The sequence below is a fragment of the Equus przewalskii genome, chromosome 3, assembly GCF_037783145.1.
Source record: "Equus przewalskii isolate Varuska chromosome 3, EquPr2, whole genome shotgun sequence".
NCBI classification, from domain to species: domain Eukaryota; kingdom Metazoa; phylum Chordata; class Mammalia; order Perissodactyla; family Equidae; genus Equus; species Equus przewalskii.
Genome location: NC_091833.1, coordinates 67,080,382 through 67,100,945, shown reverse-complemented (window position 1 = coordinate 67,100,945; position 20,564 = coordinate 67,080,382). Strand labels below are relative to the sequence as shown.

Sequence of the window (20,564 nt, the reverse complement as noted above, 5' to 3'; positions counted from 1 at the left end):
GCCAAAAAGGAAGAGTACTAAAAATGGATCATAATGATTTCTTCAACTCTTTTAGGGAATTAAAATATTAAAAGCTTATAGGATATCAAGAGAATGTGGTTAGACAATGAGACTTTTTGATATAAAGGTTAATTAATTCTTAAACTTATTTTCTTCCTTCAAATAACATTTGAGAAATGCAACAAATTAGAAAAGTTTTTGTCTATGGTGACTTAAGTGTGACTCTTCCTGGAATCAGAGTGACTCAAGACATACTTAGTACATTTATGATCTGACACAATAAACAGTTCAGTAAACACTGATTCACAATTCACGTCCCTTGAGAACATGACATAGATCAAAATTAAAATTAAAATTTATGATATAAGCAAATGTTGATCAATTACTGAATAATGTTTGAAGGAATCCAGAATACTTTTAGCTACTTAATATTTGAAAGTTAATTGAGTTTTAATATACTGCAATCAAGAAATTAACAAAATATTCCCTCATGAATTACCTTAAAATATCATAGAATAAAAAATATTGCATATTTTGCTAACACCACTTTTTAAAAATACTATTTACATTAACTTAAAAAAATCATATACATGTAATACACATAAACAATCATACTTGCGTTATATTTGAAATGAAAATTTCTTTTGATTCTTCTCCTGTTGTATCTAAAACTTCAAATTCATCACCGAAATCACAAAACAACCGTGACCAAATTCCATGTATATCTGCACTGATGAACTGTGAAATGATAAAAACAAGTTCAAGCTCATCTATTTATATAAAGAAAAAAAAACAGCTCAACTCTCTCAGGCCCTTTTATGACAATTTCATTTATAATTAAGAATATCCTTTGGGAGATAAAGTGAATTATGAATAGGATAAATTTATTTGTCTATAAATTGGTTTAGGAATCGCAGATTTTGGTATTTGGGACTGGATATCTAGCGTTACAAAATTAGAAGCAACATCAGCACATCATCATTAAGCATTCTATGGTTTTTTTTTTTTTTGAGGAAGATTAGCCCTGACCTAACTGCTGCCAATCTTCCTCTTTTTGCTGAGGAAGACTGGCCCTGCGCTAACACCCGCATCCATCTTCCTCTACTTTATACATGGGATGCCTACCACAGCATGGCTTGCCAAGCAGTGCCAGGTCTGCACTCAGGATCCAAACTGGTGATACCCGGGCTGCCGAAGTAGAATGTGCACACACAACCACTGTGCCACCAGGCCGGCCCCTATACTCTATTCTTTACCTAGCTTTTTTCTTCACAGGACTTGAAACTATTTGAAAACAGATCATCTACTTATCTGCTCATTTATTGTGTATCTTCCCTACTAGAAGGTAATTTTCTTAAATAGGAAAATCTGCATGTCCTATTCACTAATGTATTCCTAGTACCTAGAATTGCATCTGGTACATACTACTCAATGAATATTTGTTAAAAAAAGAAAAAAACAATTAACCTCTTGAAAACCACCATCATACCATATTTAAATTTAGATGATGAACTCAATGTTTATCATCCTTTCTATTTCTAATCGTAATTTTTCCTTAGTTGGCAATCTGCCTATAAACCAGATTTAGATCTTAAGTTTTAACTATTTTTTTGTGAGGAAGATTGGCCCTGAGCTAACATCTGTGCCACTTTCCTTTATTTTATGTGGGATGCTGCCACAGCAAGGCTTGATGAGTGTTGCTAGGTCTGTGGCCAGGATCTGAAACTGTGAACACCAGACTGCTGAAGTGGAGTGTGCGAACTTAACCACCATGCCACCGGGCCAACCCCTAGATCTTAGTTTTAAAAAATGGAAATGGGGGCCGGCCCGGTGGCGCAGCAGTTAAGTTCACACGTTCTGCTTTGGTGGCCCAGGGCTCACCAGTTTGGATCCCAGGTGTGGACATGGCACTGCTTGGTAAGCCATGCTGTGGCAAGTGTCCCACATATACAGCAGAGGAAGATGGGTATGGATGTTAGCTCGGGGCCGGTCTTCCTCAGCAAAAAGAGGAGGATTGGCAGCAGATGTTAGCGCAGGGCTAATCTTCCTCAAAAAAAAAAAAAAGGAAATGAATATAATGCCAAAATTAACGAAAAATATTACTGTGATTGTTCTAATGTAAAAAGAGCATCTTATATAACCCACTGAAAAGCTCTAAATTCTAATAGTGAGAGCGTTCTTCCTTTGGTTAACTACATGTCATTATTAAGTGATAATATTACCTTAATTGGAGGGTGCTGAGAACGGCAAAAGTCATTGATCTTCTTCTGCAATGGAAGTTGGATCTCAGTCAATACTACACACTGTTGAGAAAAATACAAGAAATTAAAGACTAGAAAATCCACAATTATTTTGGTAATATATAACTTCTAAGTCAGAAGCATATCAGTTTGCATTATGCTAAAAATACATTATTTTCCTTATAAAAAAATACTATCCTATTGTAACCCATTCTAAGGTTAATACCTTCAGAAGTACAGAATAACAAAAGTAAAAATAATATATACAGGGGAAAATATGCCCACATTAAATTCAATTACGAAAACAGGTTTCATAATTAGAAGCAAAATTTAATATCCCTCCTATGTGGTATTTACGTACTCCAAGTGATTGGAAATTTTACTTGCTATTGCCTTGGGAATACTAAGCTAGTCACCAGAGTATCAATTTAATGCTAACTTAAAGGGATAACAATTAGATTTTTAAAGAGGTACATTAGTTGGCTTAGCTTTCTTTTACTTGAGATTCAACAGATTCACAATATAACAAACTTATGCTTTATAACAATGTCATTAGTAAAACCAAGATTGTTAAAGATAGCAAATTATAATTTTCAACATCTACTTCATTTAATTTTTGTATGACCACCCTATGAGATAAGTAAAAAAGGTTTTATAATCAAATTTTATCATAAGTAACTTAGACTCATATGGGTCAAATACTTTCTTAGGGTCACTCAATTATCAAGTGGCAAGAGCAGAGCTAGACTCTCAGTCTAGAGTTTTCCTTGCTGCTGGTTTCCATGAATTGGATAACTTTATTTCACTACAAATAGCCAAGTGTGAATTTAGTCTTATTTATCTAGGTTAGAATATGGTGTGCTTCTCACTCTCACGCGGTCTGTCACTATATACGTCTCACTGGGTATGTCATGAATGCAAGGCTTTGACCGTTCTTTCTTGGGCTATTTCTCAGGATTGTATTTGCCTTGTGCAAGCTTGCGGAACGAGGTAATGTCTCCCTCTGCGAGCAGGAACAGGCTTGTTTACTGCTTGCTATAAAATAGCAGGTTCCCGAAGCTCAGGGTTCCACTCCTCTAAAGGAACCACTAAATGTGCAGGCATCCACTGAGCCCTCTGTACTGCACTAGTGGGATCTGAGGGGTAGGCAAAAGGAAACAAGGCAAACATGATGTTCATACTTCTTACCATACTCTGAGTAATAAAGTCCTTAGTCTATGACCCAGAAATCCCATTTTTTCTGCCAACATCCATGAAACAGTAACAAGGTACCTTATAAGCTTGTAAATAGGGTAAAATCAAATCCCAGAGCCAGCATATACTACATCTGATTTGTGTTTCCTCAATGCCAGAAAATTCTCAGGCATAATTTATTTGAATATTGCCTTTTCCTAATATTCTCCTTCTAGAAATCCAGTCTCATGAATTGGACTTTTACATTCAAGCTTTCAATTAATTTCTCTTTCACATTTTCTTATTTCTGTGTGCTGTAGTCTCAATAACTTCCTCAGCTCTCTTTTAATTCACTAATTCTTACTCCAGTTTTATCTATCCAATGTTTAATCTATTCATTGAGTTGTAATTTTCAATACTATATTTTCATTTCTAAGTTCTATTTGGTTATTTATCACATCTGCCTGATTGTTTGCTATAGTGTCTTATTCCCATATTATATATTTAATCCCTTCTTTTAAGATTTAGTCAGTTTGAACATCTATATTTTATAGCCCCTATCCAATAATTCTATTATCTGAAATTCTTGGAGGTGTAATTCTTCTGTTTGTTATATCCACTGACTCTTTTTTTTTTTTTTTTTTTTAAAGATTTTATTTTTTCCTTTTTCTCCCCAAAGCCCCCCGGTACATAGTTGTGTATTCTTCGTTGTGGGTTCCTCTAGTTGTGGCATGTGGGATGCTGCCTCAGCGTGGTCTGACGAGCAGTGCCATGTCCGCGCCCAGGATTCGAACCGACGAAACACTGGGCCGCCTGCAGCAGAGCGCGCGAACTTAACCACTCGGCCACGGGGCCAGCCCCTATATCCACTGACTCTTGATTATGCTGAACTGCTTTTTACTGTCTTGTTATTTTGCATTGTGAACTTGTAACCACAGACCAGTTTAAACCGGCCCCATCTTATCAAAGACAGAATGTTAAAGTTATCCTGTAGGGGGATCGGGGGTATCGAGCCAAAAGTGCAAGTCATGTAGCCAGAGCACACACAGAGGAGAAACTTTTGACCTGAAATAACATCTGGAACCAAAGATCTTCCTACTATGGAACCAAAGGACCGGGACATGACCAGAACTTCAAAGCTGGACTCTCTTCAGAAGCAAGGGGTCCAGTGTCCAGGAAGATCCAGTGTTAACGCCCCTTTCCATGCTTTATCACAAATGATCTTGCTTGCTTAAAGACCTTCCAGTTTAAAACTCTCCCGCCTGTGCTTCCACATACCACCCTGCCTTCCCAAATCCCTTAAATTTTACCCCAAATTCTGAATCAGGGAGATGGATTTGAGAGCCATGTCTCCTGTCTCCCTGCTAGTCAACCTCACAATAAAGTCTTTTCTTTTCTCAAAAGCCAGTGCCATAGAATTGGCTTCTATGTGTGTCAGGCAGTGGGCCCTTGTCTGGTAACAAACTGATCTTCAAAGGGGTTTTATTTTTGGAATATCCTGTGGCCTAGTTGAGGGTACACTCCTCCAGATCTGTAGAGTTTTATTTCTATCTGGTATTCTAGTGTATCACCAGCTTAGTAGTCTTTTTATGTTAAGTTCTCAGCTTGGGAAATTTTAGACTACAAAGAATTATAAAGCTGATCTCCAAATTTGTGTGAGGACAGGCTTATGGTTATGAATTCCTAGAGAAGATTTTCATTTTTTCATTTAGCACTCAAGAGAAAAACAGACAAGCTTCTTATTCTGATGGGCAAAGGTTGTTCCCATCCACCCTTTCACTGAGGGTGTAGCTCTCTGACATTTTGGCTTTACAAAGAGGGGTAGGTCTCAATTCCATTTCTCTCTCTCATGTAGACCTATTTTGTATTTTCTGTTCCTGTGTGACCATTAATTCCCAAGAAACGTGATTACTGAGACAGGCAAACTCTATCCTTGAAAGTGCCCAGAATCAACAGTTCACTGGTCTTCTTTTAGCTACTTATTCATTTTTTAGCTTCTAAGCACTTCCCTTACATTATTTTGAGCTCAGGTAGTCATTTAAAAGGAAGTCTATTAAGCATCTTTGTTTTTTTTGTTTTTGTTAGTGCCATTGAGTAGACTACAACTCCTGGCGGAAGCCTGCCTGGTCTTTTTGTGCCATCCTCTCACTTTCTGGTACAGTATCAGACAAAGCTCTGCTGCTATTTATATGGTTTTCATGGCCAATTTTTTTGGAAGTGGATAGCCAACTCCTTTTTCCTAGTCTGTCTCAGTCTGGAACCTGTCCACCATGAGTGACCCTGCTGGTGTTTGAAATACCACTAGCATAGCTTTCAGCATCACAGCAACACACAACCACCACATTATGACAACAGAGATGGGTGGTATAGCTCCCGGACCTGGAAATGAACCTGGGCCTCGGCAGTGAGCGCCGAATCTTAAACACTAGAACACCAGGGCTGGCTAAGCATCTTTGTAGCAGGATGAATTTCAATTTATCCAGTCCAGAATGGAAACTACACTAATTTTTCAAATAAGAGTGATGTGATTATAATAAGTGATACATATTTTGGTGGTCATCCAAGGTTCCTGGCACACAGCTCCAAAAACTCCTGTAATTTCCTATACAAGAGCTAGAACGGCATCTTTTGTTATAATATTTAGTTCTGTCCCAGTTCCTGAAATAACTCCAGAGTGATAAAGGTGAAATGGATGTCTTCTGTTATTCATAACAAGCCCCTAACAACCACACCTGAGTTTACCTTGTTAACGAAGTGACTTTTGGAAAGCCCTTAAGGACGGGAGCTGGTTGCCAGGGGAATTGATCTTGTGACTTCAGGGTCAGAACTTTCAGCCCCATCTCCCAGACTTCTGGGGAGGGGAGAGGGGCTGGAGATTGACTGAATCACTAATTGCCAATGATTTAATCATTCATGCTTGCATGATAAAGACTCCATAAAAATCCTTAAACTAGGGGCTCAGAGAGCTTCCGGGTTTGTGAATATGTGGAGGTGCTAGGAAGGCGGAATACCTGGAGAGGGCTTGGAAGCTTTGTGCCCCTTCTCTCACACCTTGCCCGATGCACATCTTTCATCTGGCTGTTCCTGAGATGTATCCTTTTATAATAAACTGGTAATCTAGTAAGTAAACTTTTCCTGAGTTCTGGCAAATTAATTGAACCTGAGGAGGGGTTGCGGGAACCTCTGATTTACAGCCAGTCCTCAGAAGCACAGGTAATAACCTGGACTTGCAACTCGCATTGGAAAGTGAAGAAGGGGAGCACTTCTTGTGGGACTGAGTGACCTGTGGGATCTGATGCTATCTCCAGGTAGAGTGTCCAAACTGAATTGAATTATAGGACACTTAGCCAGGTGTCCAGAGAGTTGGAGAATTGCTTGGTGTGAGGGAAAAACCCACACAAATATGATCACACAAGTGCCACAAGTATTGAGAGTAGAGGAGAAACACAGGAGTGTTTCTTCCTAGACAATGGGTAACATCTTAGTTTCACCACAGGGAAAATCTGGGTCAATCTATTCACTTTTAGAACATCCAAGGTGCTGAAAATTCTTCTTGTTGTTATTTATGGTTGCCTAAGGTAGACTGACTTGTTGATCCATATTTTTTTTTTTTTTTGAGGAAGACTAGCCCTGAGCTAATATCTGTTGCCAATCTTCCTCTCTTTGCTGAGGAAGACTGGCCCTGAGCTAACACCCATGCCCATCATCCTCTACTTTATAAGTGGCACGACTGCCACAGCATGGCTTGCCAAGCAGTGCCATGTCCGTTCCCGTGATCTGAACTGGTGAACCCTGGGCCGCCAAAGCTGAACGTGCGCACTTACCTGCTGTGTCACCGGGCGGGCCACTGATCCATATTTTTTACTTCTCTGTAATCAAATTATATGTCACCCTTTGCCCATGGCCTTAGGACAATCAGAGTGTACTTTCCTGCTCCTTAACTTTGGGCTTGACCATGTGACTTGCTTTGGCCAATGGAATATTAATGGAAATAACATGAACAGAGGCTTGAAACGTGCTTGGATGGCTGCACTTACACCTTTGTGCTTCTGCTATTGCCATGAGATCATATCCTAGGTAGCCTCCTAGTCCCAGAAGAGAGACACATGGAGCAGAACCCAGACTCTGGAGTTCAAGTTCAGTCTAGAACAGCTGGACTCCAACTGACATGCAGATGCATGGGAAAGAAACAAAATGCATGTTGCTATAAACCACTGAGTTTTAGGCAGTTTTTCAATGCACATTATTGTGAAAACAGCTGACTGATATAATTGCTTTGTCAGTAGTTCTTAGGCCCTTTCCCTAAAATGGAGCATTTGAAAGGTATTATTCTAAAGGAAGTCTTTTAATCTAAATTTTTTTGTTCTCAAAAGAGTAGGTTAAATTAGTTATACCATATTAATAGTTAATGGTTTGCCTTGGAATCTGTCAATAACATCTAATATAAAATGGGGTACCAACCTGGTAATTATCTAAGAAGGAGAGATCTGTCGTTTCATTTAAAGGAACAGAAGATGTTGTGACATGAACATATGGATTTAGTTCTGCAATATGTTGAAGTACAGCTTCCGCCCTAAAAAAATAAATAAATGACCTTTACTATTCTTTCATTCAATATACTCAATCTCTCAAATTTGAACACTGACGACATCAGAGGAACGTGAATGTTATAAAATTTCAATGGAAATTTAATACACTGTAGAGGAAGAGAAAACTAAGATTTATCTTTATAAATAACTATACAATCTTGAGATGCAGCATACTATTGTATTCCATAGTAAGCTACATAATCTCAAAGGGTACCTTCTTAGTTCCAAGCTCCTTAAGTCTTTTAACAATAAAGACCTCCTCTAACAATCTTAAAGAAATTCATTCCTAGGTAGCAATGTGAATGTATTAAAAATATGAGAAATATAAATGATTAAATAAGTATATGTCAATACTTATTTATCCATGGTAGCATGAACTTACGGTGATGAGTTAAACAACTATGACTGAACTGGTGTTCTGGATAGAGAAAATATTCTAAGCAATTGCAAGAGAAAAAAAAATCCTATGATAATACATTAAAATATCTTCACCTGTTTCTCATATTAGCAACATCATCTTCACAGAGAAAGAAGTTGATTCCTAGATCCCATGCTTGGCATTTTTCTGTATCATGAATTGTAAGTGCCTTCAAAAAAGAGGAAAATATCTGTTAAAGTCAGGAATAAGACAAAGATGCTTACTATCTCCAATACTATTTATACTGTATAGCAAGTATTATCTTGCATAATCAGACAACAGAAAGTAATTAAAGGCTTACGTATTGGAAATGACATAAAGTTAGATCCATTCACAGATGATATGACTATATACATCTGGAAACCCAGAAAAATTAATGGACAAAATACTTTAAACAGTATGAGAATTTAAATTTAGGAAAGTAGCATGTTATTTAAATCAACATAAAAAAATCAAAAAAATTCACATATACGTTTCCCAAATGCTCCATCTTCAAAGCAAGAAAGATAACTAACTGCTAAAAAATCTGTAACTTATATTACAGTCCACAAATCTTACAGAAAAAGGGGCAAAGTATATGAACACAAACTATACTGAAAAAGAAATGCATGTGGCCCTTTAAAATATTTAAGCATGTTCAATCTTGTTCAAGAATAAAATACCTTTTCTCATTCATGAGAATGGAATAAATCCAAAAGTTTGATAATATATTCTATTGGTGAGAGAGAGGTGAATCAGGCATTCTCAAACATTGGTAGAAATGTGAAGTGGTACAACCTCAATGGAAAGGAATTTGGCAATCTCTAGCAAAATGTGCATTTTTACCCTTTGACACAGCAATCCCACTTTTAAGAATATCCCAAACACACACTGAGAAAAATACAAAAAGACCTATGTACAAGAACACTGCGGCACTATTTGTAATAGCAAAAGGCGGAAAATAATCAAAATGTCCACCAATGAAGAACTGGATATAATAATATATGATACATCCACAAAATGTATATCTATGCAGTTATAAAAAAAGAATGAAATATCTATATATTTATCACCAAGGTATAATCCCAGGATATGCTGTTACATGATAAAAAGCAAGGTGGAGAAAAATATGGTACTCTATCTAAGAAAGGCAGATGGGGATAAATATGTACACACACACATATACAGATTTCCATGTTTATAAGTATCCATTTGCTTATATTAAGAAACAGTGAGAAAAAGGGAGTGACATAATAAAGGAAAGAATACCACAGAGATAAGCTAGACATACCTGAATATACTGTTTTATCAATTTGACTTTGAATTATATAAGTCTTACAAATTAGTAAAACTAAATTAAATTTTAAAAAGCAATCCTTAAAAATCCAAAGCAAGAATGGACAAAACTATTGATTAAACTTGGAATTATTTAAAGTAACTTAAGAAAGCACTTAATGTGTCTGCCAAATCCAGATGGGATATATCCTAAGGATAAAAAAACTTAAACCTTACAGTAAGAGATACAAAGATAAAATCAAAGAAGTAAATACTCTATAATCCTAAATTGAAACTCAGAAATTTCAATGTTTACTCATGATGAATGTTCTAGCTCTGCTCATTGAAAAGATTTTACCATCAGTGACAATCAAAGACTACTGGGGTTGTATTAAAAGGACTCACGAACTTGCAGACGATCCCAATGAGCAAAGATGTTAAAATTTGAGCATCAATGAGAATAACTACTACAGTAGATCAAAGCACATCAAATATGTTTAAATCCAGGAGTTTATCATGATGTTCATGTACACACACAGACACACACAACACAAGTTCACTAGTCACTTTTGGGGGATGAAAGGAAACCAGTGATTTTGAAAACTGCTAAATAAAGGGGGGAAAATCAGTATTTATCCTGCCTTTGGTACATATACAAATGATACTTTAATGAAACCAAATAAGTGATGAATGGAAAATTTTCTTTCTAAAGTATTATTTCAGTTAATAAAAGAAGAAAAAATGATGGCATTAGAATATCAATGCCCCTAATAAAATAACGAATCTAGGCAATAATCATTAATAGCTAGTAATAATCACAAAAAAGGGGACAACAGAATATTATTTCCTCTTGATGGGAGAAAGTATCATGTGTGAAACAGTAGTGCCAAAAGAATCAAATCTAAATCTGATTCTCTGGACATAACTACCAGTTTGCAGGAAATATAGGGGTAGAGGTACACATGATAAACGACCTGATTTCTTTAACAAGTGAATTGCAAGAAAAAAAAAAATCAAGGAAGGGAAATTTAAAAATCAAAAGAAACCAAGTTCACCATATAAACTTTGCTTGGGTCTTGATTAGAAGAAACAAATTAAAAAAATTTCTAAGACAATTGCAAAAATTTGAACTCTAACTAGATATTTGGTAATAGGCAGGCTTCTAAAATGGCCCCAATGATTCCTGTTTCCTGCTCCTAAGGCCTTTGTGTGATCCCCTCCCCTTGAGTGTAAGCTGGACCTAGTGACTTGCTTTTAATGAATATAGCATAGGTGATGGAATGTCACTTCTAAGGTTAGGTGACAAAAGACTCTGATTTGTCTTGCTAGACCATTCTCTTTCTTTTTTTTTTTCCCCCCAGTTTTTTTTTTATTGAGTTATTGATAGGTTACAATCTTGTGAAATTTCAATTGTACATTAATGTTTGTCAGTCATGTTGTAGGTGCACCACTTCACCCTTTGTGCCCACCCCCGACCCCACCTTTCCCCTGGTATCCACTAAACTGTTCTTGGTCCATAGTTCTAAATTCCTCATATGAGTGGAGTCATACACAGATTATCTTTCTCTTGCTGGCTTATTTCACTTAACATAATTCTCTCAAGGTCCATCCATGTTATTGCAAATGGAATGATTCTGTTCTGTTTTGCAGCTGAGTAGTATTCCATTGAATATATGTACCACATCTTCTTTATCCATTCGTCTGTTGATGGGTAGACCATTCTCTTTCTTGTCTTCTTGTTAGCTTACTCTGATGAAGCAAGCTGCCATATTGTGAGGTGCCCTATGGAGAAGACCTCATGCCAAGGAACTGAGGGTGACCTCTGACCAAAGCTAGCAAGGAAGTGAGGTGGGAATGTGAAGTGGCACAACCTGGCCATTGAATCCTGTCAAAACTACATGAGCAAGCTTGGGAAGCAGATTCTGCCCTTGGCTTCAAGATGACGGTGAGCCCTGCCAATATCTTGACTGTGGCCTTTTACGAGATCTTCAAATAGAGGAATCAGCTAAATTGGGCCTAATTCCTGACCCACAGAAACTGAGATAAATGCTGTTGTCTAAGTTGCTAAGTTTTGGGCTAATTTGTTTTGCAGCTATAGGTGACTGCTACAATGATATTAAGCAATTGTTACATTTTTAGGTGTGAAAATGGTATTGTGGTCAGATTTTCAAAAGGCAGTCATCTTTTAGAACCATATACCAAAATATTTAAAGGAGATATAACAGGTGGTCTCAGCATCACATCAAAATAATTTGGTGTCCGGGGAGCAGTGGGGGAACGGGAAGGAGATACATGAAACAAATTTGTCTATGGGCACGTAATTGCAGTTACATGATGAGTACATGGAGTTTTGCTAAAACTATTCTATTTTTGTATAATTTTGAAATTTTCTGGAATAAAAAGTTTTTTAAAAAGAGGAAAATAGAGCATTAAAACAATTTTGCTACTAAATAAGGAAGCAATAATTAGTCCAAAGTGTAAAGAATATTACCACAACTGATGAGCACAACAAAACAAAAAAGTTTATAACTAACAATTCTTACCCTCTCACCAAGGACATTTACTCACTTACCTTAATCCCTGCAAGAACGAGATTTTTTGCTGTAACAGGAAAAAAAAAGAACAGCTTAATATTAGGAATGTATATTAGATATGTCTTCATGGAGCTTGGTCATATCTCTGACTGGATAATTTTAACTTTTTTACTATTTAAGAAATACAAGTTCCTTAGAAAATACAGATGAACAAGAAGGAAAAAATAACTTTCCCATAATCACACCACACTGAAATAATCACTCTCAAAATTTTAGTGTATTCTTGGGGCTGGCCTGGGGGAATAGTGGTGAAGTTTGTGTGCTCTGCTTTGGCGGCCCAGGGTCCGCATGTTCAGATCCCGGGTGTGGACCTACGCACTGCTCATCAAGCCATGCTGTGACAGTCAGTGTCCCACATATAAAAAACAGAAAACAGAGGAAGACTGCCACAGATGTTAACACAGGGACAGGCTTCCTCAAGCAAAAAGAGGAAGACTGGCAATGGATGTTGGCTCAGGGCCAATGTTCCTTAGCACCCCCCCCCAAAATATTTTAGTGTATTCTTCCAGACATATTGTTATGAATATACATATGTGTGCTTTATCATAATGAATTAATGGACATAGAGAATGATCATTAATGGCTATTAACATCACAAAAAAAGAAGCAAGAGAGTCATTACTGGTTCCTTGTGGAAGAACACAACAGTACCATGAAATGATCTTGCCAAAAGAATCAAAACTGAATCTGATCAAGGCTTTGGATCTAATTTCCTTTATAGTAAATAAGACAGGGGAAGGAGTTAAATTCTTTAAATTATGTTGTTCAAAAGTGTCGTATAAAATTATGAATAAAAATAGTCCTTACCAATTTCCAAACCAAGACCACCCATACCACTTAAGAAAACACGAGACTTGGCCATCTTCTGCATTGCTGTGTCTCCAAGAACATACCTCTGTCGACTACATGTAAAACACAATGGAAAATAATTTATTTCATCAAAATTATATATCCCTTTAAAGTTGTTTGCAAAAGAATAGCATGGCAAGTAGATCCTGCCCACAGACTTGTTTTGGATCACTTGCATAGTGTTTAAAATTTCTGAATTAACTTTGCGATCTCCATTTTAATCCTTTTCCTGTAAGCAGGCTTTCTGAGGCAAAAAATTGGTTCCCTTGTTGGAGTTTAGGTGATTTAAAATTAAGCAGTTTTCAAACATTATTGTAAATATAAAAGCTGATAAAGTATATAAAAGACCCTACCACAGGTAGTATCAGAAAGGGAATTTAAAAAAAATATGCATTGGCAATTTAAAAAAGTCCGATATAGTAATAAAGCCAACAGTAAGAGCTTATTTGAAAGAAGAGTGATAAATATGATGCTATACCAGTTTTTGAAGATAGTGGACATTCCAATGGATTCTTATGAGAATCACTTGAAAGATGAGTTTAGTATAAACAACAAATAATTCCAGAACCCTTTGGGTTGTATGTATTTCTTTGGAATTCATTCACACACACACACACACGCTAGTTTAATGTATGTTTGTTTAACATATAGATGTTTGTTTAATTCCCATATTTCTGCTATTCATATTCACTATAAAAAAAAGCCAGAAAAGGGATTTCTGTCTAGTCAGAAGAACCTTCGTAAACACCAGCTATCTTTGTTATTTCCTTCTTTACCCTACAAAAGATAATAAAACCTAGGCTTTTCTTTAAAGTGTTATTCATCCTTTCTGTTTCAGAGATAAAAACCATCCATTTATTCATCAAATATTTATTGAATATCTACTATGGTATGTATGGAACAGTGTATTATATAGTCTTACCACCCTTATTTGTGTACCCCTAAATAACATATTTAAGTTTTCTCTGTTTTGTAACTTTAAATAAATGGGATCATTTTGAACATCTTCTTTTGTGTCTTGCTCTTTTTGAATGAAATTATATATAATGAGATTTATTCATATCAATACATGTAGCAGACCATTAATTTTCATTTGTGTTGTATTCTATTGTATTTTACTATGCTATTCTAATAATGTACCATAATATAGCTATATTACAGTTTTGGACAGTTACCAATTATGGGACTATGAGCATTCTTATATACGTTTCCTGGTATACATGTGCAGTAGTTTCCACTGTGCATATATCTAGGAGAGGAAATGCAGGGCTAACTTTATTAAATAATGCCAAACTGTTTTCCAAAGTGGATGCACCAATTTACTCTCTTCCTGGAAGGGTATCAAAGTCCCTGCAGTTCCACATTCTTAATGTGAAGGAAACAGTTAACATAACAGGCTTGATCTTCAGCTTGTTTACAGGGCTAGACCTTGGTTGGTGTCTGTGAACTTGGCTTTTGAAACATTTCCTATGCTAATAAATTTTACTTTTCTATTTTCTTTTTTCCTACTTTCCGGAAACAAAAACTCATTAATTCTCAGGTTTCCTTTTCTACAATACAGTCATGTGTTACTTAACGATGGGGATATGTTCTGAGAAATACCTCGTCAGGCGATTCTGTCGTCGTGCGAACATCATAGAGTATTTACACAAACCTAAATGGTATAGCCTACTACATACCTAGGCTATATGGTGTAGCTTATCATTCCTAGGCTACAAACCTATACAGCGTGTTACTGTACTGAATATTGTAGGCAACTGTAACACAATGGTAAGTATTCGTATATCTAAACATACAAAAGGTATAGCAAAAATACACTATTAAAGATAAAAAACAGTACACCTGTACAGGGCAATTACCATGAAGGTTGCAGGACTGGAAGCTACTCTGGGTGAGTCAGTGAGTGAGTGGTGAGTGGCCTAGGACATTACTGTACACTACTGTAGACTTTATAAACACTGTACACTTAGGCTACACTAAATTTATAAAAAAAATTTACTTTCCTCAATAATAAATTAACCTTAGTTTACTGTAACTTTTTTACTTTATAAACTTTCTAATTTTTTTAACTTTTTGACTCTTTTGTAATAACAGCTCAAAACACAAACACATTGTACAGCTGTTATGACAGTTATGCCACCAGGCAATAAGAATTTTTCAGCTCCATTGTAATCTTATGGAATCACTGTCATAAATGGGGCCTGTCATCAACAAAAATGTTACACGGCATGTGACTGTACACATGTAAAATTTTGATCTTAAACAGCATTCCAAATTTGGATACATAGTACTTTCACTATCATTTTCCAATTTTAATTATGATTCTTTTTTGCCTTATGGGTTAAACTGAAGTTTTTTAAATAGCTCCAAAAAAGCATGAATTATATATAATAAAATTATCTTATTGAATTTAAATATTTTGCTCTGCAAAAGACATTGTTAATAAAAAGAAAAAGACAAGCCACAAACTAGAAGAAAATATCTGCAAACATATATATAATAAAGAACTTGTAAACAGAGTATATAAAGAACTCAGTAAGACAAAGAACCTAACAAAACAGGAGAGGCGAAAGATTTAGAGATATTTCACCAAAGAAGATAGATGACAAATAGGCTCATGAAAAAATGCTCAAGATCACTAGATACTATGGAAATGCAAATTAAAACCACAATGTAATACCACTATATACATATCAGAATGCCTAAAATTAAAAAGACTGACTATACCAGGAGGTGAGTGAACACGTGGGACAACTCACACTCTCATCCACTACTAGTGGGAATGTAAAATAGCACAACTTGGGAAACATTTTGGCATTTCTTAAACAGTTCAAAAGAAACCTACCATACAACCCAGCCATTCATTTCTAGGAATTCAACCAAGAGTAAATGAAGCCACATATCTACCCTAAAACTTGTATATAACTTCTCATGACAGCCTTATTTGTAATAGTCAAAACCTGGAAACAACTCAAATGCCCACCAACAGCTGAATAAATTATAGTATATCCAAAGCAACATAATACAAGTCAACAATAAAAAGGAACAAATTACTGATGCAACATAGATGAATCTCAAAGTCATTACGCTGAGCGAAAGAAGTCAGACTCCTCAAAAGTGTATATACTGTATGATTCCATTTACATAAAATTCTAAAAAATCAAAACTATTCTACAGCGACAAAAAGCAGATCAGTGGTTGCCTGGGGAAATGGGAATTGGAGAAGGGAAGAAGGGATTACAGAGGGCACCAAGAAAATGTTTGGATGTGATGGATATATTCACTATCTAAATTGTGGTGATGATTTCACGAGTATATACACATGTCAAAACACATCAAATTGTACACTTTAAATATGTACAGTTTATTATACATCAATTATACCTTAATAAAACTGTGAAAAAAATATGTATTTATGTTGGGAGACACTCCTGCAAGAGTCTTTCATACTCCTACATTATCTCTGTAGATATGCCTACAAGAGCAAGGTCCTGACCTCTCTTAACCTGGGCCTTTCCTTAGGATTGTGTTTACAGCACATAATCTTGAGGGATGAGGCAAATCTCTCTCCAAGAAAAAGAGCAGTTTGCCTACTGCTTGCCATAAAATGGTGGATGCCAAAATTCAGTGTTCCTCAGCTGTGATGTAAACATGCAGTGTACACAGCATCCATCTGAGCCCATGGCATCACCCCCATGGGACTTGGGAGCAAGAGGAACTGACACCACGCTTATGTCTACGCTGCTTGCTGCCTTGTAAGTGATGAAAACCTTTGTCTCTGATCCAGAAGTTTCACATCTACTGTCAGCATCCACTAAATAATAATCAGCTAGCTTTCAGCTTTTAAGTAGGATAAAATCAAATCTTAGACCCTGAACATACATACATAAGGTCTGACAAGGTTAAAGAAGAGGATGTTGGAGGGTAAAGTGGTGAGGAGTGACATGGAGGCTAAAAAGAAAGATATGGCCATAACTCGTAAATAATAAACAGAAACGACTGAGCTCTTAGGCTCTATTCTTCATGATTAATTTGCAATTTGTACCAATTTTTCTCATTAAATATTTGTTGAATGAATGACTGTATTAAAAAATGAATGGATGAAAAACGATGAGATTTAAGAGGTTAAGTAATAGATTAAGATCACACATTCATAAATGGTGGAGGATGATTCAAATTCAGATCTAATACCAAAGAATATACTCTTACCACTATGTTACGCTGTATCCAAAAAGGGGCTTAAATACATATTATACAGTTTGGCCTCACCAATGTAGATGACAGGGAACCATTTAAGAATTTTAAACTGAGAAGCCATGGGCTCTGAGATGAGTTTCAAAAATATGACTTTGGATAAAATACGGAAGATGGATTAGAGACAAGAGTAGCTCTAAAGAGATTACATAACAGAATATTACAACAGTTCAATTGAGAGATGCCAAATGCAGAGAGAGAGAATGAAAGAGTTGGAATTGAATTGTTTAGAAAAAACTGAAAGGATTAAAAAAAATTAATTGTATTTGGAGGATGACAAATACGGAAAAATCTAAGATGACACGAAGGTTTCTAGTTTAGCTTACTGAGTGGGTGTGGTAGCATTTAATTAAGCTTGGGAACGAGAGGAGGAAAGGAGGAAAAGGGATCCAATAGTGTTGAGTGCTACTTTATGCCAAAAACTTTTACATTAACAGTTTTTTTATAAAATCTTTAAGACTAGACATTTGTTCTTAAGAAACGAGATATTCTCATTTATGCATGAGAAATATAAGGAGCAGAAAGATCAAATAACTAGTTCCAGTTCATACAAATATCGGTATTGGGATGTGAACATTCATCTCTATCTCCAGAGACCATGTTCATTCCACTGTACCAGAATGTTTCCCTAAGAATTAGATATTTGCTGAACATCTACCTGGTTTACATTTAAAGTACCTTGTATGCATTTAAAAGCAAAGGTCGTGAGCTTGGGAAGAGAAAGCTGAAGAAAGAAATTAAAGTTTCACTAGCATACAGTGACAGCGAAAATCATGGGAATGGATGATGTGAATGACAGTATGAACTGAGAGAAAAATCCTAAAGTTGGAACCTGGAGTTTACAGTGCATGCAAAGCAAGAGCACCCTAGGAAAAAGTCTGAGAAGGAAGAGTCAGAGGAGTAGAAGCAAATCCAAAAATACTGTTATGTCAAAAGCCAGAGGAAAAAGTTTTCTCTAGTATTCCACTAGAATAAACACAGGTTTTGATACTATTATGGCTGTATTATATCTAGATACCTAAGAATGCCCTGATTCTGCTTTGATATTCACTTCTTCATAAAGTGATCTCTACACAGAAACCTATATGCAAGGAACATAGAAAAACAGATATCAAAGTACCAACTTAATATTAGGTGAATCAGCCCTAAATACCTCCAATGGAGAGTTCTTTGGTAAAAGCAGTTAGAAAACCAAGGCTGGAGTCCTAAACTGGGACTCATTCATTTCTTCAGATAAATCTTGGGATCAAGAGGCCCAGGCACATCCCCAGAGGGAAAGAAAGAAATGGCCAGATCTACAGAATTGGCTGAAGTCTAACTCACTCAACAATTTACAGGCAATAAAAGTACAGAAATAAACAGAGATGTGGCTCAGAATGCCATTAGAAACAGTCCCCCCAAAAAAGCTTTAGATTCTGAGAAAAATTTCGGATTTAATTGATCAGTAACTATAAGATGAATTAAGATTAAGCAGTAATAGGAAAAAAGTGAAATGTATTCAGAAAGACACTTTGTTCAACTAGGTATTGAAATTGTCCTAAAAATATTTCCCACTTATGTATATATATTGACAAATAAAAATGGCAAGCAATAGGATATATTGGACTATATGAGGAAGCCATTTGGTATAAACCTAATTCGGCCTGACTTTGTTTTTTCCAAAAGGGCCTGACTGTGGCTGTTGAGCAAGCATTGTATATCTGCTTAGCCATTTCCTATGGCCAGAATAAAGGCCCTTGAGATAAAGGTGCAACTTCCCCCCACACTGGCATTTCCTTAGGGATAAGCATCTTTCCTTAGGCTAGAAACTGATTGCTGTACTCACCTTTGACCACCCAGCTCACCTGTGACCACTCAGCTGAAGACAAGAGACTGCCACCCTGCTGTGTTCACTGAGACAGAAGACCTACCTGCCATTTCCATCAATCACTGTGCCGACAGAGCAGTCTCTCGACTATTGTAAAAAGGACATTTCAATCCTATGTGAAACATCCTCTCTGGGAGTATATAACCACTCTGTGCACCCCACTTCTTTGGTGCCCTTTCTTCCTTCGGGAAGAAAGGCCCCGGGTTATAATCCTCAGATTTAAGCTCAGAATAAACTCACCCAAATTTTCATTTATAGATTGGTTATGGATTATTTTCATCGACAATATGAATATTAGAAACTTATTAGTTAATACCCAAGATTTGTAGATTTTAGAGAGTTTTAGTTTTGTAGGAAAGCCTAATTATTTACAAGTAATTATAACCTGAGACTCAGTTATTCATATCTGAGAAAACCTATACCTAGTAAATATTAACCAAATTTCAATTATAGTATCTAGGAGGAAATAAATAATATTTCAAATACTGACTTTACAAATATCAACAAATCTAAGATGCCAAAAAGTTACGCTTCTTAATTTTTTGGTAAAAATGAATGTATGTGTATCTGGCCTGTTAAAAAGATGCTCATTTACTCAAAATATCCCAATTACAGAGAAAAGAGAAGCTTTTCTGTTTTTCTATCCTTCTAGCACTCAGAATCTTCCAGATATAAAGATTCTTACTGTCTTACTGTAGTAGCTTCATGTCAGATTCCAGCAGAGGGAATGTCGCACCTTGCCGTGATATTGGTTTTACCTCAGGTGAAATGTGTAAATGCCCTCTTAATATCAATATCTCCTAATGTTAGCACCATATGCACCTTTTTTCAGACTTTTCTATCTTATCTTTTGATTGTTCTAGCTTGGGTTCCTGCCCAGCCACTGAACTGCCAACTATCTAGGGTTCCAGACCACAGGTCAATCTGAACCCTCTGTCTTGTTCTAGTCATTCAATAATCATTTAATGAGAATCTTCTAAGAATTAGACACTGTGCCATGGACTTGGTTCTAAGAAACTCATAGTTTGACAGAGTTGACAAACATATAAAAAATACTATGAGACAATGTGATGAGTACTTTCACAGCAATGAGAATAATGTGCTTTAGGACTAAGCAGAAAGGATTATAAGTAACTCAGGTAACATACCAGAGTAGATATTTGAGTGAGTCTTAAAAGGTAAATAGACGGGCTGGCCCAGTGGCATAGCGGTTAAGTTTGCGCGCTCCACTTTGGCGGCCCGGGGTTTGCTGGTTCAGATCCTGGGCGCAGACCTAAGCACCACTTATCAAACCACGCTGTGGCAGGCGTCCCACATGCAAAATAG

General features: G+C 36.3%; 1 protein-coding gene across 1 annotated transcript in view; it reads right to left on the bottom strand.

Moving 5' to 3' along the window:
* Positions 1-20,564, bottom strand: part of UBA6 (ubiquitin like modifier activating enzyme 6) — an 81,981-nt gene that overhangs the window by 55,696 nt on the left and 5,721 nt on the right. Inside the window, exons 3-8 of the mRNA XM_008540344.2 lie at positions 13,076-13,170; positions 12,247-12,275; positions 8,495-8,589; positions 7,875-7,986; positions 2,223-2,303; positions 616-738 (exon numbers count right to left, since the gene is read on the bottom strand). Coding sequence (XP_008538566.1) covers positions 616-738; positions 2,223-2,303; positions 7,875-7,986; positions 8,495-8,589; positions 12,247-12,275; positions 13,076-13,170 — 535 coding nt within the window. The remainder of the gene's footprint in view (positions 1-615; positions 739-2,222; positions 2,304-7,874; positions 7,987-8,494; positions 8,590-12,246; positions 12,276-13,075; positions 13,171-20,564) is intronic.